This window comes from Haemaphysalis longicornis, unplaced genomic scaffold (assembly GCF_048455015.1).
Source record: "Haemaphysalis longicornis isolate Haplotype H1 unplaced genomic scaffold, Haemaphysalis longicornis Haplotype H1 scaffold_6, whole genome shotgun sequence".
NCBI classification, from domain to species: Eukaryota; Metazoa; Arthropoda; class Arachnida; order Ixodida; family Ixodidae; genus Haemaphysalis; species Haemaphysalis longicornis.
Window position 1 is genome coordinate 44,588,036 of NW_027526407.1, and position 27,330 is coordinate 44,615,365.

At 42.5% G+C, this 27,330-nt stretch overlaps 1 protein-coding gene across 1 annotated transcript in view; it reads right to left on the reverse strand.

The window, feature by feature from the left end:
- LOC144142986 (venom metalloproteinase antarease TserMP_A-like) overlaps positions 1–10,017 on the reverse strand; it is a 34,952-nt gene extending 24,935 nt beyond the window's left edge. The window contains exons 1-4 of the mRNA XM_077674811.1: positions 10,002–10,017; positions 8,825–9,009; positions 8,000–8,092; positions 4,848–4,971 (exon numbers count right to left, since the gene is read on the reverse strand). Of these exons, the coding sequence (XP_077530937.1) occupies positions 4,848–4,971; positions 8,000–8,092; positions 8,825–9,009; positions 10,002–10,017 (418 nt within the window). The remainder of the gene's footprint in view (positions 1–4,847; positions 4,972–7,999; positions 8,093–8,824; positions 9,010–10,001) is intronic.
- Between the last annotated feature and the right edge of the window lie 17,313 nt (positions 10,018–27,330).

A 27,330-nucleotide genomic window follows, 5' to 3' on the forward strand; every position in this document is an offset into this window, starting at 1 on the left:
TACCTTCTACTCTGTTTGGTTCTGTGATCCAGGAAGCTCGTTTCCTGTCCCTTAAGGTTACTCCTATCATTCTTTTTTTCCCATGGCCCGCTGAGCCGACCTAGGTTCGCGTGCAAGTTGTGTAGTCCACGCCAAGTTTCCGCTCATTATGCCATCACCGGAAGGATGCATTAGTACTATATTCTCCTTTTCAGCAATAGAGGTAACGTACGTTTTCTTATTTGGGAGTGTTTTCTGAGTGCACCCCAGCCCATACCTATTCTGTGCTGTTACATGTCCTTTTTTTGGGAGCGTTTGCATAGTGCGTCCCAACCCTTACCTGGTTGTGATCAGCACATACAACCTGAACTAGGTAGTTATATTCTTCCACTTGTTCTAGCTTGCCGTTATATATGCGGAACACGGCGCTCTCCGCATGTTTATTCATCAACACTTTAAAACTATTTGTGTTTATTTTTAGTCCCAATGCCCTGATTTCTGTGTTCAGTTCCTCAAACACCTTTTGTAGGCGTTCTGCAGACTTTCTTAGCAAGACTATGTCGTCTGCAATCCTCAAAGTGCTCAAGTATTACCATTACTGACAAGGTTAAGCATTGTGAATATATTATTAAAACGTGTAAAATACCAACCCAAATTATGGTTGCAATGCCCGAGCATATTTCCTTTCATTATTCATTGGCTACCAGAAAGTCAGGACAAGTTGCGTTTCAGCGATTTGCACTGCAACGTTAGAAACTTGCACAGGCATTTTAGTACATTCCAAGTTCAGGTTTCGGAATATTTACCACAGTTTGATGTGTGTATTCTAACTGAAATAATATAGCTGAGGGCTCAGTTCGAAAAGTTTTGCAGTCTGCCAAAAAGGTAGAAGGAGACAGGATAAGTCAGGAACGGTTGGTCATGCGACCGCATTTATGTAGTTTCTAGCGAGGCTGAGATGTTGGCTACACTGATAACAAAGACGCACGAAGAATATCTTGTCTGTGGGGTGTACCGCCTGCCTAACAAAAATAATCCAAATTTTTAGATAAGTTGCTGCAATTTCTAGGAACGTTTAGCGCTTCAAAACAAATTATGTTAGCCGGAGATTTCAATATAGGTGCAAAAGCTAAAAATAAATTGGAAACAGTAAACTGCCCAAAGCTGTTAGCCAGTTATAGAATAAAAAACCATATGTATATATTTGGGTACACAAGAGTAGAACTGCTTGGAAATAATCTTACCCGAACATGTATTGACAACATCTCGACCACAAAAGATGTGCTCAGCTCCATTATCAAAAAAGTGGCTGATCACTCTCTTGTAGCGTTACATACGCTATCACTAGCTTGATCGCTATCTTGTAGAGGAAGTAGTCTCATGAGCGCAACTGATGCCCGACTATAATCAGTAAGTATCAAGTCCATAAACAGATAAGCTCATGCAATTGAGATTCGATAATTAATCGCGGCCATAGCGAAGCTTAAGAGATAGCCGTTGAGAAGGTTAAGAAAATGTACGGAGAAGCGGGGGAAAAATGAAGGAAACGCGAAGAAACCCTACCACCCCTTGGATAGATGAGTAGATAATGGAACTCTGATACCTTAAGAGTAACCTTCAACGTCAATTTCATAGCAGTCCTGGTGATGTGGTCGCGAGACTAAAATGTGGAGAGTTGAGAAATAAAATTACCGCGAATCTTAAAACTGTGTAAAAACTACTGCCAACTAAACCACTTTTAGGGATGTCGCTATAGTTTGTGCAAAACCTTGCACTTCGTAAAAAATATTGTTGGTAAGCCCAAAAAATAAGTATTGATAAAACAATCCAGGATGCATTTCCAATCAGAAGTATCATTATTCTGGCAAAAAACATTAATGAACACTTTGTTGAATAGCATTTACAATCTCACACGTAATAACATAATGCAAAATGGGCCCAAGTTAACCAAATCTATTAATTCAGCAACAGTCAATGAGGAAGAGTTATGGGGAGCTCTCCAGTCGATGTCCATTACGGGGCCGCCAGGAACTGATGAAACAAGGATCAGCGATTGGACATATAATTTCATCAAAATAAAACGCTTCTGTTGCACATTACCAACCAAATACTAATGACAGGTTAGATTTCTAAGGAGTTCAAAAGTAGCGTAATTGGGCCCTTATGCAAAAAGGGCCAAGAGGCAGGTGTAGTAACTGTAGACCACTTGCTATATTACACTCCCTGGCCTGTATTCTTCAAAAAAATACGAGGGAACATGTCTCCATATTGTACAAAACATAATTTTATAAGAATGCCAATTATGCATTTCGCACCGGGCGGAGCACCATAAGTTTGGTTGAAGAATTTAATGACTCTATTTGTAAGCAAACTGAAAAAAAGTACAGTGATTACGCTGCTTGTTGACCAAAAAAGGCTTTTGATGTCATTGACCATTCGTGACTTTTTCAAAAATTGGAAAATTTCGGTTTTAAGGTTGAGACCTCCAATTTTATCAAATTATTTCTCTGACCGTGTGCAATATGTGAAAGTGGGTGACTATATTAGCAAAGCGGCGAATGTAAAATGTGGGATTCCCCAAGGCTTAGAACTGAAACCTCTGTTGTTTATTGTTTATGTAATGATAAACCAGTAGCCCATCTAATTCGGCGATATATTTATAGTCCGACGAAACTGCACTTGCTTTGCTCTCCTCGGGGTATAATGAAGGAGTACACATCTTTCACAAGGACAGTCTTTCTTTGTTCGAATAATGTTACCTCAAGGGAATTGTTATCACGCAGTCAAAAACAACTTTTTTATGTTTTCATAGTCCTCGCAAAAGCATCCAGGCATCGCATCCTATTTACTTACATAACAACAAATTCCCATTCTGCTCTTGCCTTCATATTAAACACAAGTAGCATGAAATATCTTAGTTGACACTTTGATGGTACCTTATCTTAGTTTTCTCATATTTAATACGTTGCAAAACAAATTAGGCTGCTTTGGGTTTACCTCTATACGTGGAGGGCAATCTCACATTTCTGCTAGAAGGATGGTTTGCGAAAGTTTAGGCTAATCTATATTGAGGTAGGAAATAACTAGCTACGGTCAAGCGTCTGCGTACAAATTGAAGTGAAGTAAGGAAGTCATTTGTAAAATGGCCTATATTCTCGTCTATGGAACGTGTAAACATGTGAAAGACACTTCCGGAGCTACGAAACATTTTGGCTTGCTTCCGGTTGAAGGCCAATTTATTTTGATGCACTCATTAAAATACTTGTCTCTTTGCAGTTGCCAATAATTATCGTTCTGGAAGCGCGTATAGGAAAAAAACTAGCATCTATTGTCGTTTTAGCCAGAATACTTTCGTGCAGCTGTGACATTTCACAATTAATCAACTCTCTTCGCGCTCTTCAGGTTATCTTGTTTTTCTTCAGTGTTGTATTTTTTTCGTAATTTTTGCATACAGTTGCCGAATAATTTATGGTATGTTTTAGTTATTTTACTGTTATAGAAATCCTTTCGTTTTCAGAATTACTTCTTGTTTTTTATACATAACGGATGCCTTTTTCAACGCGTATGGTCACCCAGTAATTATCGTCACTCACGATGCTGCCCTACTGCACTCGGGTGCTTCAGCGCATGCGCGCAACCTGGCTTAGCAGATGGAGGGCTATCATAAGATGCCGCTTTGTGCATACGCTGGCACCTAGTTCTGTGTTGTTGTTAACAGTTGTGACGACTGTACACCCTTTTTGTATAGTGAGGCCCGAATTTGACCAAATATTTTGAAGGCGATATGCTACCTTGACCGCTTGCAGCCAACTGCGTGTAAAGCACAACGTCTACAGTAACACATCAGGACTTTAACGGTAGTATTTGAAGACAAACATACTTGTACTAGACGAAGTGGGGGGTCTCCAGGGCCGATGTACATAGTATGGTGGTCGGGGGTATCGCCAGTAGGAGCTTCGAAGCCTCGAATCTAAAAGCATGAGGATAGGAGAGACAATAAACAGGTAATTGAAGCTCACTGTTACATGGCTTTTATTTGCTGTAAGCATTTGATCATTCGAAACCAATGAACAAAAATTTGGAAGAAATCATTCCCTTGAGTAGAATGTACGTGCCTCGTTTTTCGGGTCTCTTTAGCAAAATATGACAAGCTTTATCGGTTTTACTCAGAAAGGGAGAACCAAGCCTACTTGAAGGCTTTAGGGCAGCCTTTAAAATCTTCGAAAGGAAGGGAAGGGTGAGTGCGAAGAAATCCCTGGATGTTTATTATACGTAGGCAAAGAATGAGACCAATAAATGAAACCAGTTAGCAGTACATACTAAACTGCACAAACGTACTAGTTTTACTAGACGTTGCTTTCGTGTTTATTGATTGTAGGTCTATGTATAATGCATAATTGATTGTAAAATACATCTAAGGCTGAAATATTTGATTCTAGATGAAGAAAAGATGATTCAAAACACAGATGCATCAGCAAAAGTCTCAGGGTTAAAAACATGTTTTTTGTTTGTAGGGCAAACAAGATATTCCAGGTATTATAGTTGATGCTACATGTATTGAAGAATATTACAGACATAGCTGCGGTAGCAACTATCCGAAGGTTACAAGTTGTTTTCTACTTGTAGAACGAACTTATTGCTAAATAAAACAAGAGAGCAAGTGACACATTTACCTGAGTAACGGGGTAGAATTTTGGCTGCGGTTTAAAAAATGGTTACTACTCAGGCAGAGAAATTATATACCAACTTGAATACTAAGTTCATTAGAGTCCGCTGCCGTTTAAAAGATCCAAACTCTGTCAAATAGTTCGAAGTTAAACTTTATGCATTACCCTAAAGACGACGTAAAGGACGGAATAATTTCATACCCATTCTCATGTGGTCCTTGTTGGCTTCCGCGACTTCGTAAATACTGTGTAGAATGTTGCCCTGAGACGACCGTGGGCTTTCCGGTACAGGTTTGATACGAAGTTTGCTGTTTACGACACCTTCCTGAAAAATTCGTATTGTCGTGTAAGGAACATGCATTCTTGGGTGTTCTCATTTTTAAGGGGAAAGCGGTAGCTACACCTCATAAACTTGCTCCAATGGTGACGACGGAGTTCGAAGCCAGTGAATCAAAACGCGTAAACAAAAGACGCTGCATGACTGAAAGAGTTTGACCATAAGTGCTTAGTTCTAATGGATTAAACAACAGATTACATAAACGGCAAGAGAATTCTTTGCTTTTTTTTTCAGTTTACTCCTAAGCCGTGTGTATTACACAAGATAAACCATAGCCTGTTACAACAGCACTGAACGCGGCTATGCATGAAAGCGCCCAGGTTTTTATGTGTGTCACCTCATAAAATTCGTGTTGTCGTTCTGTTGGAGCGTAAAGCCTGTAAATCAAGATAAACAAAGCGAAAAAATGCTCCAGTAGCAGGAAATATACTGCCAGGTAACACTAAAGCGCGTCGCTCATGCTGGGGTCTCTGTGCATCAGGTGAGAGCGCAGTTTAGCGGCAGTTAATACGGAGGTGACAGATTGATGGGCAGGATGCTAATGAATATACAGCCGGTACTGCGCTGATGTGGGTTTACATACTGGCATTTGTGCATCACACAGCCCGCATCGCTTTCATCGTTTTGCAACAGCTCCAGATAATGGACGTGGCAAGTACATATTCCGGTATTCATGTTTAGCGTTGCACTGGTCGGGCTGAAGAATAGCGCAAATGATGCAAAGATCGACACAAATCTGTGGACTCCGAAGCGGGATATGAAAATAATTGAAAAACATCAAACAAAAAAATCATCAAACGGCGCTGACCCGTTCGAAAGCTAAGACCAGCGTTAACAGTAACGAACGACTTCACACGTTTTGTAAAAACCAGCAGTACAACGTGTGTTTGGAAGTGTAACTTTGTTCTTGCTGTAAGTGAATTAAATACGCTTTCGAGGAGGGAGAAAACAGAACTTCTGTATACAAATATTGCCACAGTTGTTGATTCCAACAAAACAATAGGAAATTTGAAATCTATGGAAACATCAATTGCTGAGCAGCACACAAGTACATTTATTAATTTAGAAGATACAGAAATCTACGTTTAGCTCTAATGCTCGCATATAAATGAATTTATGTAGAACTTTAAGTAAACACTAGAAAATATTTTCTAAAGACCATTAGTACTGCTTACGTGCTTTGAAGGCGAATGCGTGGCGAGACTGAGATATTTATTAGGCGATTTTGGGCTGCACCATCGCATTCATATCGCTTTCTTTGGTTTACTTTCTTTTGTCCTTATGCGCACATTACTTCAGCCGTCATGTTTTCAAATACACGGTGCATGCTTCTATTTCATAGCTTTTGTTGCGTTTGTCTTACGGAGCGAGACATGTCAGCGAGCAGGTGCCTTACCGTACCAACAAATATTAAAAAAAGCCCCGATAACGCGTCAGGTAATACCATGTCTGATGGTGGTGCTTCTGCTTTAGGGGAACTGAAACCGTCGGATTTTCCTGCCCCCGCTCCACACATCAAGAATGCTATACTTATTATATTTCTTTGAATGTGATACTGAACTGAGTTGTAGCAATCGGAGGTAAGGGACTAGTAAACCTCTGTTAGGGACATTGTGCTGTATCTTATATGCTTATGCATAATGGAACACGACAAGGTACCCGTTGACCAGCCGTGAGTACATTGTGCCATCTTTTGTATGCCTGCATGCACTGCGCTCAAAGAAGTGTAATAGAGAGACCGCGCTGTGAGAGAATTTTACAAGGTGTAAGAAAGCTCATAAAACTGCCAACCATACCTCGGCAAAACTGGGCGCCACTCACTCACGCTCACACAGAAAAAAGATATTTTTCCTCATGCTATCGATCACACTCGCGCTCACCAGTCGCCCTCCCCACTTGCACTCATGGTGATTACTGGTCCTCATCACTCGTCCCCACTCGCGCTCACATTCACTATTCTTTCCCACCACTCGTACTCACTCACGTCCACCCCACGCCATCACCACTTGCACTCACTAGTGCTCGCGCTCGCACTCGTCATTAGCCCTTGCACGCGAGTGTGCGTCACAGGCTCTCCGTGAGTCATGAAACGAAACAGTACCAGTTCATTACGGTGCTATTCCATCTAAATCATATCTCTAAACCCACACACCACCAGAGAGTTAATCCTTCGGTGCCCCTTAGGAGGAGTGCAGCGACGACCTATTTCCGAAGCTAAAATCAATCGCAGGATTACAACCATCACAGCGAGCGGCGCCTGCAACGAATAGCCAACAGCGAGTACAAGCGTAACAGCGGCACTCACCGCGCTAAGCTCTGCAAACTTCGCGAGTAGCGTGAGTGCACTTGTGAGTGGTGAGCGGGGCTCACGCGGAGGGGAACTCACACTCCAGAGTTGCTTGCGATGCTCCCCGCGACTAGCGCTTGCACTCGCGAGCGGTGAGCGGGGCTCATTGCGAGTGGGGCTCGCCCTCACATGCACTTACACTCACTCCCCACTCAGTCGTGAGCGGTGAGTGGGGTGTGTGAATGCCCTCGTGAGTAAGCCTGCGACTTATGACGGTTTGTACTACTCTGAGGCACAAAACTAACGAGCCATATTTGTAAAATGCAGGCGAATAATATTGAGCTACTATGGATTGTACCCCTCACTATTAATGATGCATACATTGCGCGAAACATAGTGATTGCGAAAATACCCCATAAAATCATTGAGAGAAGATAGTAGAAGGGACGGAGACGGGCGAAAGCTTGTATAAGATATGTAAAAGATATAAAATTTGTGTCGGGACTAATTAGGGGGAGAACTTTTTTCTGGTAATATTTACGTGCTTTGAGAGCAGTTAATTTGAGTCCTAACGAAAAAAGAAAAGATGACCTTGGAATGATATGCTATGAACGTGATGGCAATGCTCTTAATGTAAGCTTACACTTTTTTATGCTAAGCGGCTTTTTCGGAGCATTGTCCATGTTATAAGGACAATTTCGCCCCAACATTTGCCAAAAAAGCACTTACCACATGCAGGGCTCCGCCTTTCTCCAGCACTAATAAAGAAGACTGGTGGTGTCGGTCATGGTATAAACGCTCTTGAATAACAGATGTATTCACCTGAAATTAGGTTAAAGTTGTTTTTTACAATCTACAAAAGCTTTAGAAGTAAAAGAACACCTTACAAATTATTGGTAACTTTATCAAGTTGCAGCAACTTTGGTTTCTTTACATTCGTTGTTACCTTGTACGTCCGCCAACGCTGTAAGCCCTTAAACAAGGATATGCACAAAGTCGCGAATAATTACCAACACCAATTATATATGGAGTAGCACAGCCCAGTGTGATTTCAGTTGCGGCAGACTTTAGAATAAAAGCATTCCTCTGACCTGAAAATTTTCTCAATGATTTTTAGACGACCGGGTTATGCGTAAATAAATGTGATCTAAAACTTCCTCGCTGTCCCATTCTAACATTTACACAGCAAATATATTTAAAGCATAATTTTACGGCACTCCTGAAGAGAACACTTAGAATAGAGCTGAACCACTGTTAAATGTGAGAAAATGAAGCGCAATGCTTTAGTGTGGGCACGAGTACAGGTGTTTTTGCTATTGCTGCTTGCATTGCAACAGGCATCACGAACCTGCCGAGGAGCTGTATACTTTCTAGTGGAGTTTCTTCTAGGCGAAACTTTCTGCTGACACCTAAATAACTCTCGCTTCTTGGCCTTCAGTTAGTAGACATGGTGTTTAAGTCTTAACTACAGGAACGATGGCCTGAAGTATCCAGCTTCCCTCTATAAGTGTAGTTTTCCCGTAGTTCTTTTCGTGAGAGCACATCATTACTTACCCTTTCATACTCCGTTCGACTTTCAGCATTTGTAATCATAAGTATTTCCTCTGCCAGTACAGAGCTCTTCTCGAGGCTGAGTGTTAAAGAGTCAGTAAGTTTGACCACCAATTTCGATTCTGAGGCTCGTTCATATAAAATTGTCGGGTACACCAAAAGGTCTTTTTTCGCTGAGTTCTGTAACGCTAAGAAAGGGAAAAAAAGAAATCGTGGGGAATATTGAAAACAAATTGTGTAAGCGTTACCGGCGTGGACCGGTGCTTCTGCGTTCAGCAGTGTGTTCTGGAAAAGAAAACACTTACACCCCAAGCACGAAACGAATGTAGTCAACAGTAAGGCTGCTTGGATCATTTTGTTAATTTTCACGCAACAACTGAAATAGTAGTCTGTGATTTCAGCTTCACAAACATAATTCAGTGGTATATATATATACGCAACACTTTACATATAAGGTGTTCCGCCATAGCACGGCATCGGAACTCACGTCAGCAGGAAACATTCAGTAAATTTATTTAAGTGTAAAGTCAGTTAGAAGACGCATTCGGTTTTTCTTTTTCAAAGCTGCGTCATTCACAGGAGCAACATCAACAAGCACTGATGTATGGCCTGTTCGGGGAAAATATAGTTTCAACCGTCCAACACAATAGGAAGCAGTGGCCAATAACCCTGAAGTCGAAAATCGTGACGTTTATATGATGTCTTCTTTAGGCTTTTTACGTTGACTATGTCATGGCTTTAAGGTTCAATTCCACGTGACTGCAAGGTACCGTTATATTTATATCTAACTTATTCGTAAGCTAACTATAGAAGATTCGTTGGATACAACGCTAGGTATGGTGATTTATAGTCGGTTTCAGCTCAAAGATAAATCTTTGTTGAATACCGCAATTTTAAAGGCATGCAAACAATTTTACGGAACTTTTAAACAATGCTTCCATTCAATATTTTGAGGCTGAAGAAACACTTTGACAACTAAGTATTGTTTCTACCGACTACAAAAAGCCCTGAAGCACATTTGGCTGCTAAGGCTTTACGTACGTGTTAGGAGGCAGTCCGTTAAGTATTGTCTCAGTGGTGGGTCTAAATGTCTTAAGTCATGAACAGTATGTGTGTTGTAAGCCGTCGTTGTCCACTAAAGCAAAAAATCACATTATTCCTCATTAGTTCAATGACTGACCTTCTTTTGTCAACATGTGGGTACTGACCTATGGGAAGGTTGGGGTGACAGGACGCCCAATGCCTTAGAACATAATCAAAACTATGGACGTAGAACGCTTCAATAGCTTCTCTGAAAGGAGCCTCGCGATCGCCTTGGCCATTAGTTTTAAGAAATACGCTCCCCGTTTACTCTGAAACGCACCTAAAATACTGTGCACGACTTTTTGAGGTACTGAAACACTTTTAAATTTGGTCTCTAACCGCGCCCAGCATTAAGGTTGGATCAGCGCGAAATACCCGTGTTAAAGAAGCCATGAACCCCCCACATAACCTTTTTTACTTGGAAAGTTCGGCGTTTTACTCTACCTTCAGTGCGCTTCCTCAAGCAAGTGATGCTTTATTCACCGAGAAAATAAACAATTAAATACAAGTTTCTATTGTCCCGTTACGTTCCACGCAAGTTCCAGCCAGTATGAAATGTGCTGAAATAGCGGGGCTGTGGTTCTTTTGTGCCGGCTCGAACGTCAACGGACGCTTGCCGCAGAACGGCAGCCCCGTTGCGGAACAAATTGTACGGTTCACACAAAGAAATTGGTAGTTAAACGTCACCTTAGGGAGGCTCCCTCTCTCTTCCTCCTTTAGCGGGAGAGAGAAGAACCCATGCCGACGAAACCACTGCGCCAACTATCGGTGGGTCTGAGACCCAGTTTCTCGAATGCCACCGGTGGGGAGAATACTGCGATCTCATTTGAAGGTCTGCTAACAGTTTTCTGCGAGGCCGCCTGCGTAACCCACGACCTACAGAAAAATGATTACGGAAGTGCTCGACCTACAAGAGCTCCGACGTTAAAATATTGTCAATGGTATCCCAAGGAAGAAGTTGGAAACAAATACTGCTGCTTTTAGTTTGCCGTATTATAATGATGTAACAAAATTAGAACAGGTCCTAGTTCCTGCAATGAGGCAATGGGTTGGAAAACCGTGTCGGAAAAGGTAAACGTAACCTGATATCGGTCATTGATGGCATTCGTCTGATTGTGATATTCACTAATCAGTGAATGCTTCCTGAAGCATCAGTGATCTTGAACCAATGCTAGTTGAAGCACAAACTCAACACAAACAGCCCGGAGGTGCAGGAGGCTTACACGAAACAAACGGACGACCTATTCAGCACTTCAAAACGAAAGGAAGCAGTCTCAGAGTGCTCTGTCAAATGATCGAAAGCGGTAGCAATAAAGCCGCACATGGTAGAAGTAGCAAGCCGCTGTTTGTGGAAGTCAATCCCGAAAACTCACTACAGAAGCACTAACTACAGTTCTCCCACGGAAAGGGACGTATAATATTTTCAGTGCAGATAACGATTTTCGTTTAATGGCAAAATGGCAATTAGGGCAAAGTGCGCCAAAAGAGGGTTACATAATGGCAGTGGGGTAAACGTGTATACTAATATTTATCTCTAGAAATACATGTGAAATGAAACAAAATGGGATGAAATGGCCATGTGTTGGGCGGGATACTTATGCTAGATAAAAAAGGAGGTGTAAAAGTTTGATGTCTGTGAAAAACTCAAAACACATTTGATGAAAACATTTGGTCTTCTAAAAAGTATGATGGGTGTTGTAAACTTTGTTGTGTTAGATGCTTTGCATGGAATGAGTTTGTGGATTACGCATAGGCCCTCTCCAAACCTTCTGCAAATCAGTATTGGTGACCATGCGAGCAGTTGTGAATGTGTTGTATGTGTGTTTCCTATCCGTAACCTAACTAACAGAACTTGTGGGTTTCTGTTGGATGAGTCAGCAGTGAGTAGTCCTAAGTGTGGTTTTATAACTTGTTTATTGTTGATGTGTGCGCTCCAGTCTGCTTCCCGTGTTTTGAGAAGTAGTGTGATGTGTGGCTTGAAGTCAGTGTGGGGTACCGTTGTTATGCCTACTGTGTTTTAGTGCAGCAGTACCAGCAGGAGCAGCAGCCATTTCTTCCATCACCTCATTTCTGAAAATTACAGAGAAACCTGTAACGCAGCCCACAGCAGCGTTTAAATTGAGGCATATGCGGACATAATTGAAAAGGAGATTGACGACGTAATATTGGGGAAGACCTTTTCGATGATAACGCATGCTTGATGTTCGGTGAAGTTGTCAATGTGATGGACTTGTGAATGTGATTTCCGAGAATAGTACTTAAAACAAAAAAAAATGCCATATGCTTCTTCCGTGAAAATGTGGGTATTTGTATGGTTTTACACGTAATAAAGTTAGCTACGTGGCAACCAGGACACAACGCTGGGGAAATTTTTCACGCATCGCTGAAAACGTTTAGTCTCGTATTTCGCCTGCATGCATGACATGCTGAAAAATCGTGATTTTTCGTAGCTTATTTTTCTTAATTCGGGTAAAATACAAGTCACAGGATACAGGAAGCAGTTGCCATGAGGCTACAAAATATATAACTGGTGTTTCGAAGGTGCCTGGAAGCAAGACAAAGTTAAGAAGCTTCTTCTTTCACCCTAAGTGAGAAAAGCAAATAAATTGATAGTCAATTTAGAACTACTTGGTATGTGGATGTACTATTCATTATACACTTAATAGGATAGTGAGAAAGTAATGAAAATTTAAAAGCAAGTACTAAGTGAACGTACGTGCGCTGATACCCTTAGAACGCTGTCGCACTCGACTTAAGGGCTTTCTACTGGGATTGTGCGGGAAGCAGCAGACGCAAGCCGCAGTTGAAGTTTAGCACTGAGGCGAGTATTTTGAGTGCGGTTTCCCTTCCTGAACACTCCCGTAGTCCAACGCGCGACCCTACCAGATTGGTAAAAACCCGCAGCAGAAGTTGCACGTCAGCAACAGAGGTGGTATGTGACCGGACCTGGGGAATATTCATTGTTTTTAGACATTTTTTTTGTTAAATGTGCGGGATTAACGCCAGCCTTCCATAAAAAACTACGGCTAAGAACTTGTGCTTTTTTACCAGAATCAAGACGCCGCTTAGTTTGATTTCTGGATCTCACGCCTTTTCGAGAACACAACAGGAGTACTTTTAACCAGGTTCAGCTTAACACAAACCTGGTTAAAACGAATGAATTTTACGAGCCAGGTAGTTTTTTGGCACTAAGCTGGACTTGGCATCCGCAAATTGACAGATCACATACTTTAAAAGATATTTGCAGGTCGCTTACATACATTGAACAGGAAATGGTTGGTGCCACACCTTTGGTAGCGAGTTTATGTTAAGTATAAACAATGTGCAGCTCCGAACCTCACCGTGGGGCACGCCATTTTTTTACACGTGAACTCAAGCAATTCAGACTCGAAATTTCCGTGCAGACAAAACCAGCCAGAGTGTTGAAGATGTTACCCGATAGACCGAATTACTTCAGGTCAATGAGGATGCTGTAACATCACGTGGCTACATAAGCCTTGTCCAGGTAAAAACACCAGTATGCAGAACTATTATTGGACGAAGGCTTCCTTGACGTGCGATTAAATTGTCACGGGTCGATCATTTCTAATTCACCCCAATATGAAGCCTGCCTGGCAGCGCTCGAGAAGACAATTGTACTCTAAAAAGTACCCGAGTATCTTATGATGCTCGCAAGCTTATCTTCCCGATAAGATTGCACAGGCAGCTTGTGGGCGATGGGGAGATAACTTCAGGGAGAAACAAGTCCTTCCCCTCCTTCAGAAAAGCCACTCCGATGGCCGCGCTCCAAGACCTCAGAAGGTAACTAAAAGCCATATTTTGCTGTATTTGTGGAGAGAGTTTCAGGTGTGTCTGCGAGCAAGTGTTGTATCATAGCGTGTGTAATGTTTGTCTCCACCAGGAGCTGAAGGTTAACGAGTGCTCAAAGCCACCCTCAGCTTATGAAGAGAAAATGGGGAGTTGTAAGAAGTGTTTGATTTATTGTCGCTTAAAGACTTCTTTTCATGGGATATTATGTGTCTCGTTAATGTTTTTGTGTAGTGTGCGTACCAGGACACGTGCTGGTTACAGCGCAAGTGTGGTGGATCAGGGTCTGCGGTGTCGCCAATACTGTCACCCTAAATTCACAAGGCGCACCATGCGGGGCGTTTTCAATGCAAACAGGCGCACGGTAGAAGCGTGTTTAGAGGTGCCTGCGGGTATACCTAGACAAATGTAGGCATGCCTGGGTGTTGTTACCAGGTGATTCCCGGTAGCCCAGAGGACAAGCGGTTATATCGTCGTGGGCGGATTCTAAAAGTCCCCATTGAAGTGCGAAAGACGCGATAGAAATGCTGTTTTCGGCAGTATGGGGGTACTTGCGGCGTTAAGACATTTTGAACGCGCACTTTTGTTTAGGGAGCTGGTTAGGTAAGCGACTCTGGAAACGTCCTGCCATACTTTCTGCAGGTTGACAAGAGTCGGAAAGCATTGTCCTTCTCGTTGGAGCGTTTTAAGTTCAGGACATTTATAACCCAAAAGGAGTCAATGCCCGCTAGCGGAAAAAAGTGCCTTGTGTCCGAAATTTGGCTTGTGTCATGTAAAGGCTACGATAGTTGGCAAGAGTTTGACCGTGCACGGCAAAATGATTCTTGGCCGACTTATAACAACTGTAGGTCGTGCTTTTCCATCAAAGCCTCCAGTGGAGGATTTTTTAAATTACAAGTTGATCTCAGTACTGCGATTTTTTTCGCGATATGGCTGAGCAGATGAGTTCTAAAAGATTGCTTAGCTTTCTAAAAGTCAAAATCCAGTTGTTCTGCACCATATATGTATATTTTACAATAAAACTTCACTGAAACAGCTTTATTAGATATAAAGAAGTCTTCTGTACTTTCCAGAAAAGAAAATTTACTATTGGGGTATTTTTAAAGTTTTGGAAGGCAATTGAAATTGTTTAGGATAATGTGCCACTAAAGATATTCTATATTTATGGTGTTAGTAAAACGGCGACAAATACAATCAAAAGCAACCTTACTGGAAGTTCGCGGTACACAAAATATTACCTAACCGGAGGAGGATTAGGTGTTTTAAAATAGGGAGTATCACCACATTTTTACATTTTATATTTTTACATTGTACCTTTTGTATAATTCCGAAATCGCCCACCTGCCCTTCACTCGTGGTATTGTTTACATTGATGACACTACCTTTTTCGCTCCTACTCTAATTCTGAAATCTTGCAAAAATGATTTAAATAAGGGCTTTGCGAATAGCGTGATTGGCTCGGCCCTGATTAAGTGAGGCCAATTGTAGAAAAAACGAAACTTCAACTTTTTGCGGAAAAATGCAGCCTAATATACAATGCGTAAATTCTAAAATCAGATATTACGCTTTGTAATCCATGTCCTTCTTGAATTCTTCCATTTTTATTCTCAGTCAGAATACAGTTCAACTGAACGCGTTTAAAACTTGTGTTTTGAAGTAATCCGACCTTTGGATGTAACACGGCGATTTAAATATTCCCTTTCGGTAAAAGTACAGCAAAGAACTGTGCTCTTCCAAGTTTACTGACATCTTGTTTCCTGTCAACTGTTATCGGAACCTGCAACAGAACGAATTCATATCTGCTGTTCTCACTTCAAAAGCAGTCCTCAAAAGTATTTTTCCCCCGCCTCTGCCTTTATCAGCCACCATTCTGCAATTCTGCAGCCTTGATTCTGCGGCCCTTCCGGATCTGATGCGTTAAAGACGGTAGTAATTCTTGGTGCACTTAAATGCAACATTTCCGGTCTGTCTGTCTGTCTGTCTGTCTGTCTGTCTGTCTGTCTGTCTGTCTGTCTGTCTGTATGTATGTCTGTCTGTCTGTCTGTATGTATGTATGTATGTATGTATGTATGTATGTATGTATGTATGTATGTATGTATGTATGTATGTATGTATGTATGTATGTATGTATGTATGTATGTATGTATGTATGTATGTATGCATGCATGCATGCATGTATGTATGTATGTATGTATGTATGTATGTATGTATGTATGTATGTATGTATGTATGTATGTATGTATGTATGTATGTATGTATGTATGTATGTATGTATGTATGTATGTATGTATCTATGTATGTATGTATGTATGTATGTGCGTGTGTATGTATGTATGTGCGTGTGTATGTATCTATGTATGTATGTATGTGTGTGTATGTATGTATGCATGTATGTATGTATGTATGTATGTATGTATGTATGTATGTGTAGGTATCTATGTATGTATGTATGTGTGAGTGTGTATGCACTATGTATGTGTGTATGTATGTATGGATGGATGGATGGATGGATGGATGGATGGATGGATGGATGGATGTCCCTCGATACAGCCGCCCGGTCACGAGGTAAGAGTACTTGAACAAGAGGTTTATCTAGGAAAACTTTTCCAAACCCAATCTGGAAACACACTTGATACTTTCCAACATTGTTCAGGAAAAAGAATACATTAGGCACATGTGCAGAAAAACATCAGTACATAAGTATTATTCGCCTTTTTATTTTATTTAAATGTGCAAGTCTGCTTGATTTTTCGCAAACGAAATAAGAAAATGCATTCGCGCTGTGCGCAAGGTTTCGTGTGAAAATTGCAACAAAGCGCTCGCGCGAGCCCCGATGTCGTCGCAGTGTTTGAAGTTCAACTGTAACGAAAGGTAGCACTAGGTGGCTTGCGAAGTGTGGAAAGTGGGAAAATTAAATTAACTTTAGCGAACCTACTCTAGGTTTGTCGTGGGAGTGCCGAAAGGGAGGAAAAAAGCATGAGATGTGGACGGGGAAGGGCAGAGAGGCGTTCGACGACATTTACAGCGAAGTGAGAAGATAGTGGCTAACTTTTTAACCGCAATGCAGTTTAGTAATTAGTTGGTACCGGCGTTTCACAAAACGCAGTACAACAGCATAAAGAAACGAAATCGCCGGCACCGGTAGGAATAGAAACTGTGTGTGATATATCTACCTAGTCAGAGCCATTCGTCTTACCCACTCGGCTATGACCCTTCTTTTTGTTTTCCACTCGGTTACGACCGTGAGTTAGTACCGAGTCGAACGGCACTAAGCTGTGATTGTGAGGAGGGGAATCACGCCATCTGCCGCAGAATACATGAGGGGGCTGACGTTGCACATGCGGGTGCCTAATTTATGTGTGCGCGTTCCGTTCGTTCGTTCGTTCGTTCGTTCGGCCTGCTTCTTCGATATTCTTCTTCTGCGGCTTTATAGCAACAAAATGAAGTAAAGGTTAGTGCCACAGGGTAGAAGGTGCAAATAGGATGCGATCGTGGACCTAAATGGTCGTATTGGTCATGAAGGTGGCGTACAGCTTTGCCACCTTCAAGTCTTACGCGTTTGTGTGAGCTTCCTTTATATTTTTATGTAGCCATTCCGGTTAACTGGAAAAGTGAGACGAGTTTGGTTTATTCTCAACAAGTAGATGCCTGCAGATGTGTCTGTCGTAAATTTTACGTACAGGTTTATTTGTTGGGCCAAGACCTGTAGCTTTTTTTGTAATTTTAAAATTGGTAGCAGTGTAATACGAGTATTTTTGTGTAACGCTCAGCTTTTGTTACTGAATTGACTAATTAATGCTCGTGAACAAATAGGATGAAAATTCTATTAGGTGAGTTGTGTCTCCATGCGGGTGTGTGACCTAATTATTATATTCTTGGCGACATCTATGAAGCCGTTTTTTGCTTTGTGCTGTTTTATTTACCACGGAAGCTTCGTGCACTGGCAATATTCATGCGGAATATCATTGTTTTGCCTTCTCTTGGTATTGTGCATTATTAGTGTTTACATGAACACAAACTTATGCAAAATGCATCCGGTATTCCCAATTCGAACCAACATCCTGCAGCGTGATGTTCAACACGTGGTGCAGCAATGTCCGGAAATAAAAATGGCTCTGTATGTCGTTCCTGATCTATTGTTTACGTTTCCTACTCGTGTCTGAAAAAATCACGTTCTTCTGCTGCTTCCTTTCGTTAAATCGGATTATCTTTAGCCTTGGAAATACGCCAGGAATGGATTGGCTGAGATATCTGGGTCCGATGACAAACGCCACTAAGCTTCAAGTAAATAGACAGAAAACTAAGCATGCTGTTTACATGTGATGACAAAAACAGATCCAACCTTATTATGCAGCAAATACGATCACAACCTGCAAGAGATTGCAGAGCAAACATTTGTGTGCGGATTTTTTTTTTATGTACTTCTGAGTTGGAGTGTGCACGTTTCTTAACTTGGACTTCCAAACTATTGGGTTAAAAAAGCAACCATGAGCGCGTACATTCCGTTTGGCGGATAATAACACTTTACCAAACCGTTAAAAGTTACCTTTGCGGGACTGCTTAACAATGAAAAAAAAATCATCTTCATGACACAATCGCAAACACAGAGACGTCGGTCTACGTTCGCTTTGATATAAAAAATAAGTACATAAAACAGCTTCCTTCACAAATACAAAAGTTAAGATATATTGCACGACAAATTCCTATATCTAAAAACGCTCATGTCAGTTCCCAATTTTAGATCTTGTAGAGAATATAAGTCTGACTATCTCAAATTGTACTGAACTGTCCCTTACAGTGTCAGTTACACATGTTTTAAGGCGTGTTGCACTCACAAGTACGGCTATAAGTTACAACCGCCTGCTATCCAAAGTTTAACAGCAAAGCTGTTAAGTCGAGCTCTGGCCGTGCCGAACGTTAACATAAAACTCCCGTCAAGCGCGTGCGAGATAAAGCAAGCATAAAAGAACAACTTCCTCTCGTGCTGTTCCAGGCAGAACAAGACTGAAACGATAATGATAAAAGCGTGCGCCACAATACTCCGCTACGCGGAGTGGAGAGCGGGAAGACTAAGCGAGGTAGGGAGAAGCAATAGCTGCGCGACTTGTGGCAAGGGGAAGGAGTAGCACGCAAGGGTTGACGTATGAGGAGTAGCCGCGGCGTAGTGTGCAGATGGGCACCTGTGTATGAACGTGCGGGGAGCTGCAGGTGCAGCTGCCGTGGAAAGAAGGCACGACTTATGGGATTGGTTGAGCCTGGTTATAAAATAAGCTCTAACGTGCAGATTCTCTCCTCGACGAGAGGCGATTCGTGTGCAGAGGCGACCTAGGCATGTGTTCATTCTGAGTATATATCTGGGTTTATGGGTAATAAAATCAATTGCGAGTTAGCGCCGTCGTGTGTGTGTTCTCTGCTGTCGTCCCGTTTCAAGTGCTATTTAACGATAGATTTGTGTGACGGCGGCGTCGGTGTCTTGTCTACTATCAAGATGGGCACAGCGAAGAAGATGGAATCTGAACGCGCGGAGAAGAAAAGGATTGGGAGTGAACGGTTAGAGAAGAAGGCGAAGGTGTTGCTTAGGATGATGAACCGGTTGAGGAATGCGGCGTGATCCAATAAAATTGCATTTGAATAGACCTTGTGTGCCAGCGCGTGCGCGTGTGTGTGTTACAAAAACGTGTCAGCTATTATGCCCCTCAGTTTAAGCGTAGGTTGGGGAAGGGAGCAAAAGAAGCTCTGTGGTTCAGTCAGTCTTCACGACGCTAAAGGTACTCAGTAGCACTGAATTCCGATAAACGCTTTCACTCTTTCCTTCGAGCCTGGGAAAATTGTGAAAGCTATAGTTATCGCCAGCCCTGGGGGGGGGGGAGAGGGGGAGGGGGGGATTTGCTCCTCGCAGCAGACCCGCGCCTTCCGTTTCTACTTTGCTTTTCTGCCTTTTCTTTCAAGTGATTGTAGGGTTTAACTCCCGACGCAACGCAGGCGATGAGGCGCGCCGTAGAGGAGGGCTCCGGATTAATTTTGGCCACCTGGGGATCTTTAACGAGCGGCGAAACGTCGTACACACGGGCGTTTTTGCTTTTCTCCTTCATCAGAAGAGCGACCGCCACGGTCGGGAATCGAACCGGCGTCCTAGTGCTCAGCAGCACTACGCCTTAGCCACTGAGCTGGCTTTTCTTTGCGAAGTTTCTATCGAAAGCGTTTATTGCTTCCACTGAAAGGAAGCCGGCCAATAGCCTCTGCATTGCTGTAATGACGCTCGGAAAACGCCAGTACCGGGAAGGAGAGAAATTTTGTGAGAAGGTTTCTAAGGCACCTGGTGGGCATTGAGCAGTAATTTTTGGTTGAGGCTCTCTGTGACACCATATTCGATGTATTGGATGTGTGGGTTGAGTACGTTCTGAACACAGTTAGGATTGAGACAAATGCTAGGAAAAATGTTAGAGGTTCCCTTCAACTCTGATGCTGGCTTTGGTTCCTGACGCAGAACAATTGGCTAAGCTAGAGTAAGTGCTATTCGTCGTTAAAAGCGAAGTTGAAGCACAAGATTGTGCCTTATATCACTACTACCCGAGGTGCTTTGGGTGTCAGCGTTCCAGTGTTATTGCGTTTTGAAATGAAACAACAACAACAACAACAACAACAACAACAACAACAACAACAACAACAACAACGGCGAGCATGGTAGGTGGATTGAGTGGAAAACGACCTCAGAACTGCCTGTTTTACCCCCTCACCAGGATGGGTGAATTCGTTGTGCTTATACAAGGACCCGATGAAAAAAAAATATCAATTTGGAACATAGGCTCGGGCGCATGCTTTGAGCTCACGAATGGGGGAAGAGGTGGAGATTTAACCTCTTGTCCACGACTACAGGGCATAGCAAACGATATCCTCGGAAAAATGTCTGGCTTCATGGGAAAGAACTGCTAACAAGTGAGCCAAAAACTAAGGGTGTCGGCAGGCCGATTGTAGACTTCCGAGCGATTTATTGACAATGACCCTTCCACCACCCAATCTATTCACACAAGAAGAAGAAACACTCCCTGCCCCTTTTCTGTTTTCTCGTTCTCTACTAACACGCCAGCTTACGAGCAAGGCGATAAACTCTAGGCTTTCTCACCTTCGCTCAGGAACTAAAATTTGTTCGCAGTGATTTTTTACGCATTTTTTTCTTCGCAGACTGCAGTTCATGCTTATATCTGCATCTCGCTTTATCGCATGGTCCGGGAATGCTGCTCTATCAAGGAGGGCTTTATTTGGTGGTTTCATCAGAAATATGCCTGAAAACAGAATCGTCCTGTAAGAGTAAATAGGCGAATTTTTTTCATCTGAACAAACAGTGTTTTTTACAAAAAAATATAGGAAAGTGATCCCAGGCCTTATCAAATATTTTATGATATCCTGTTGTATCACTGCGGGAAGGAGATGTCTTCGAAAGACTTCCAGCCATGTCTGTCGTGAGCCAGCAGAGCGCATTCCTTGTCCCCTATCTTCCGTGATTCGTCCCTCCTTCGGCATGCCTTCATTTCGTTTGCAATACATTAGAAGCCCCTTCTCAAATGTATGGTACACCCTTTGTCCGTCGAAAGCCTGATATGTCCAGCCATAGCTATGATTTGTGACACCAATAACTGAAACTCCGCACGCCCTTTCCACAAACAATTCTGAAAGCTAAAAAATGAAGAGACATTTACTTCAACATAGAGGACAACACAATCGTTTTCGCTTATATCTGGCAAAACATGGGTAAAATATTCGCTTTTTTCACGTGCAACAACCACCGCATGTGAACGAAGCCTCACTTGAAACGTGCTGCATGTAACAGTCACATTCGTCTTGTGAAAAACGCCACCAACTTTGACCATCAATGTGTGGCGCACTAAGATTTCAAGCACAGATTTAACTCAAGAACATCCGTTTTGCAGGCTTTGAAAACCTAGGCTCCTAGTATCACGCCATGAATAAAACAGCACACGTGTCGGCGTGCTATTCTGCGTGTAATAAAATAGAATTATAAACTAAGGCATAACTCAAGAATTTAAATTTTTTTCGTATCCAATGCCAAAATTTGCGGTTGAAAAAGGTAATTAATATTACAAGAACAGAAACCACCAAAAGTACGCTCTTCCGTAAAACGACAGTGATATTGGCTCGCATTGAACGCATAGGTCACTCTTCACGGGAAGAACGATTTAAAATTTCAGTTTGCGCTAAAAAGCCGCACGAATATAAGGGCTAAACGCCATTTCTCCCATCTGCAGGAGCAGAACCATCGCTTGTTTTTCAAAACTAGGTCAGATATAAGCCTGCAGAGAGCGATGAGTACTTGTTTACCCGAAATCTAAACAAAACATTGAAGTTGTTGAAAACACATACAGTTGACGTACATGATGCGCGACTAAATGCGTAACCCGAAACATCAGAGGCAGAGGTTGGAGCACCTGTAAATAATAAACGTAACTACATTGAAAGCAGCCGTACTGGCTCCAAAATGATGCAATGTTGAATGCCCTAATATTTTGTGTTTTATTGTACTTGGATAATTGTTGCACAAATTACTCACAAATTAGGTGCTTAAGCTGCAAGTGGAAAACACAATAGGCTGTCCCGTGAATGCTCACCGCATGCAATTGCTATTTGTTCGCCTGGGAGGGCAAAATGATCGAAGAAAGAGGACATTACTTCAACGAGAAGAAAAATGATGCAAACACTCTGTAGGCTTGCTTTCGTTAAAAAAAATTAGCAAGATATTTCGTTCTTGTTTTACGGTTGGCAGCGTCGCTTTTCAAAATCGAAGTAATAAACCGCTTTCTTGGAGGTAGCCTTATTTAAGATAAGATAAGGTAGGCTTTGTATGGCATGTATTACCGTCCAAAGTTATCAACGCCACATCGGTTGATAGCTTTGCTAGGAACACGGAAATGTGGTTCACTTCCTCTTTGGAACAGTAAAGGTGTTCGGGAAATAAATTTTTCTTCGTCTTGATTTTGTACCAAACCTGAAAAAAAATTACGTTGCAAGTGAGATGTTACCTCTTCTTTGTGCATGTTTGAGTTTACTCGTTTCCGCCTTATTTTACCCTATCCCGTATTGAATCTCTTTGCAAGTGTTTTACTGGATTTTTTTTGTGTTAGAAGAGACATTTATTTACACCGTCTTTGCTGTCGGTTCACTTAGTATTGTATGTCAAACTAAAAACACAGCGGAGAGCGTTCTTGCGCTTTATTTTCTTTTTATGTGCTTTGGCAAAGGCGTCTCTTTATCACTCACAGTTTGCTTTTTGTACCTACGTGTGTAATGTGCATTATGTGCCCACTTCCTGTATGAGCCTGACCAAGGCTTACAGTATTGATAGATAAATAAATAAACAAATAAATAAATAAATAAATAAATAAATAAATAAATAAATAAATAAATAAATAAATAAATAAATAAATAAATAAATAAATAAATAAATAAATAAATTATATTAACACACATTGGACGCATATTTGCTCACTTAGTTACAAATGTCTTCGAAAGACAATATTCTTCCACTACTCCTGCCACGTAAATGCCTTTCTTCTTTACCCTCGCACTTCTCCTGCTCTGACCCTGTCGTCTGGATGCTCCCACCATAAATACTGTGAATGCTTGCTCGAGCCCGTCGAAATCTCTCAGGTTGCACTGCTAGCGCTATGCCTATTTAAACCTTCCGTTACTTGTAGACTGGGATAGCCCCCACGTGGTCCAAGCTAGAGGGCAAGCCTTTTCTTGTATTTTCTGATGAAGATTGGATTCAATGCGGCTTTTTATTCCCTATCGCAAAAATTAGGCAGCAATTCATTCTTGATTAGAAACACTGCACTTGATTACCGCTTATGTACTGATGTTCTGACCTAAATATGCCCAACGTGTTGTTTTGCTTAACGAGGTTGATAATTTCGAAGGTTTATATCATATTTAGTGGTTTTGAATGGTTTTGCCTATGTAAAGCTCTTGTCCAAATATTCTTTGAACTTGTGGCTCGGTGGCTGGATAGAGAGATAGAAATACAGATAGACCAGAATTTCTGGCTTTATGTAGCGTAAGAAAAACTATCGTCTGTAAAAGATTGAGGTTTAGGTAGAGATGAAAATGATAGGCTCGAGCCTGACAGACCCCTTAATTGAATTCTTAGCTGTACTGTTTCCAAGACACGCACCAGTCTCCACAAGCACACGCTACTTTTTGTGGGAAAGCTGTCATATAAGGCGATAATATTTCTTTGTCCCTAATGTTACGAACGTCTGTATTGCTGAAGCACATCCTAAGAAAGGAGCTAGAAGTAAAGACCGTTTGTTAGATGTAGTGTTTTATGGAAGATATAAGAGGTCAAAGACTTGTCATTTTGCGGAATTTCGATATTGGAATTTCATCAGTCTATTTGGTTTGATCTTTTTTTCAGTAAAAATCACTCTTTTATTTAGACACGAACTTCTTGTATTGTGTCATGAAACATTCATTAGGTATAGTTCAGATGCCATGTGGACGAACGCTGAATTACAGGGCTGCATAAAAGAGCTTTTATAATACGTGCTACTTTCAAACATTTCGCGTTTTTTTTTGCTCTAGATGCTTTACACTAAAAAGAAAAGGCAGCCCTACGCAAAATTTAGGCTGAATAATTTTTTGCCATATTTGTGAATTTAGACATATAGGTATGGATACTACAACTCCCGCTCTGATGTCGGTTCATCGTCATTGCCATCATCATCACGAGCTGAGCTATGCGCACTGTCTGACGAAGGACACCCAGAGACTTCACCGTGTCCCGCACCTGTGACATCCTTAATCAAATTCCTACTTTGCTTGAAATTTCTCTTCGCATCAGTACTACTAGTTATCTGCCTTCTGTTATTTTAGTCGCATCTCTCGTGAGAATTGTCCCACCGAGCGGTCGCCGAGAGCAACGTTGCTGAACCCGAGCGCATGCAGCCCTCGACCTCTTACGCAGACATCCCACAGCACTACAGGATTTCGCGTCAGACTTCTCTCTCCCCCCCCCCCCCCTCCCACCAAATCTCTACCCCGAGAGCACGAACGTCATTTACGTGCTCTTCAGACGAATACATTCCAAAATCCTATTCGGCTCCACCTTTTGGACCACCAGAACGCCCCACTTGGCGGATTTTTTGGAGAATCCGGTGCGCTACGCCATATGGTAGGCGGGTGGGACCAATCATCACTGATTCCCTCCAACCTGCAACTTTCTGCTGCCTAGCTTTGGGAGAGCGCCTTGGCGAACACTGGCCTGGACGACCAGCTTCGGCTGGCTCAAACGGCTGTCAATGCTGCCCGCGCTCAAGGCATGTTGGACTCAGGACGCCTCCTTGAAGCTTCAGTACAATCCCCCTGTTGATTTCAATAAAAGTTTATTCTGTATCTCTCTCGTGAACAACTCATTTACAGAGATAGTGTATTGGCTATACGGTTTCGCATTACACAAACAGCCCAGCTCCCCTTCCTTCGGTTATTTGAGCTATACAAACTACAGTCGCGGCACTCACTAATCAAGAGGCTTGTTTCCTTTCCCAAAGCACTACAGCTCTCACTGTTCTTTCGACTGCTCACTGGGTGGACACAAGTTTTAGAGCGCAGCAATTAAGCGCCCGCTACTGTGATTTCGCGCCGCCGTCAGCCTCGTATAACACAGCGCACGAAGGGTGCTCCGTAGACAAGATAGACCGAACCGGAAAGCGGAGCAGGAAAGTATGGAAAAAGTGTGAGGGGGAGGGCGGTATGCCGAGGACGCCCGAGACGTGCTTGGCGGCGGCGACGCGAAGGGAGATAATGACAGGGTAGAGCGCACCGCCTTGCGTTTGCTGCTGACGCGATCACTTCCTGAAGCGCAGCAGATATGCGTCATCACCGAGAGGGCTAAGTTGTCGCTGCGCTCAAATTGGTCATTAGTGAGTATTTTACTGTTAGGCAATTTTTTTTCGTTGTGTTCAGTTTCCTGGGTATTTAAAACAATGCTCTGCTGCTGAAACTAGCACACAGATGTACGCAATGGTTGTTTAGCTGTCTTTGTATTGACCTCAATAGTCTGATATTCATTACTTTGCAATTCTTGAGAAATACATCTTAGAACACGTCACTTGAATTCTAGATTTACTTGTAAAGGTTTGGTACGCCATGACAGGTTGCCCAAAAGAGCGTTGATCATCCACTTTCCGGTTTTTACCTAGCCCTTTTACCTGCACCAACCAGCCCACTTGCTCCCCGTTCTAAGATGTATTTAAAAGGCAGCCTGTCTGCATGGCAATTTGTTAATTTTTTTAATTTGTTTGAATTTATTTTTTACCGCAGCCCCTGGTGTCTGCACACAAGTCATAAATTGACTTTTGAAACCGGTCTCCCTATTCCCAGCTTTGCTGTAAATTTTCTGAGCGAGGCATACGACATTAGCAAATTGATATGTTCTCTTTGTGGGAAATAGGGGGAAAGAGGCTGCCGGCTAAAATTCGGCCGATAATATTGTAAACGCATTGTTTCAGTGGGAGAATATTTGTTAGAGATTCTGAGAGAGAAATAATTGAGCACAGCTAACGTTCTTACGTGAGAGTCCATTTCTGACCGAGTATCTGCATGTATAAAACCAAAGACACAACTAACGAATGTTGACCAGTATCCCCGAAAAGGCCACCAATTCCGGTAGCAGACAGGAAAAGCACATCGCGGGATGGTAGCTGCCTACCCATTACGTGATGACGCTGTGAATTTGAGCGGCGGTCATATGAAAGCAGCTGACTGCAGTGACAGCCCCGTTGCGCAGGCTTTTGTTTCTACCCTTTTCCTTGCTTCTGAAACAGAGTGCACAAAGAAGCTCGGCTGGTTTTCTTGTCGAAGCTCTGCAAGAACCCCTTATTCAGCACATTTTGCTTTTTGGCGAGTGGGCTATCGATGACCCTGCAGGAAACAAGCAGTATACGAAGTTTGCATGATGTGAAGTGGAATTGACACGAAAAACAGGTATAGCGATTGAGAGTGAGCGCCTAAGTGAAAAATATATTTTGGTTCACCTTCTCACCCTATGCTTCGCCGGTCTCGGTGTGTTCCTGTATTTAGCTTAGGATATGCCATGGAGATCTATTGCACTTATATGCCCTAGAAGGAAATCTGTTGCTGCATTCGCGTGCCCTCGTGGGAGTCGCCATAGCAGCTGAAGCGTTTCTCTGTTACCAGACCTGGCTTGCAACTTGCTTCCTGCGGGCACTATTGGCAAAAGCAGCATAAAAGAGAACTTTTTCTTCTGCTAAAGCGAAGATTTTTACCTCCACCCCGAGGGTTCTGTCGCGACCATTGTTTTCAACATAAAACTTCCGCGAACAAATAAAAGAAGTTACTGGAACCACCAGCAGTCGAACCTGGAACGAACGGAGAAACAGAACGAGAGCCCGTTGTCTTGTCGATTGAGCTACTAGCCCGCGCGGTGACGGGGAAGACAGACGGTGCACTCACCGAGCGCATCTGCGGATTAACCCCCTTGCGTTCTCGCTGAATGTCACGAGATTGCGTCACGCGTCGCGCCACTGTGCCCTCTACCCTCGGCACGTGTAGCGCCCGTGTGCGCGCCTTGCACATGTGCTATGAAC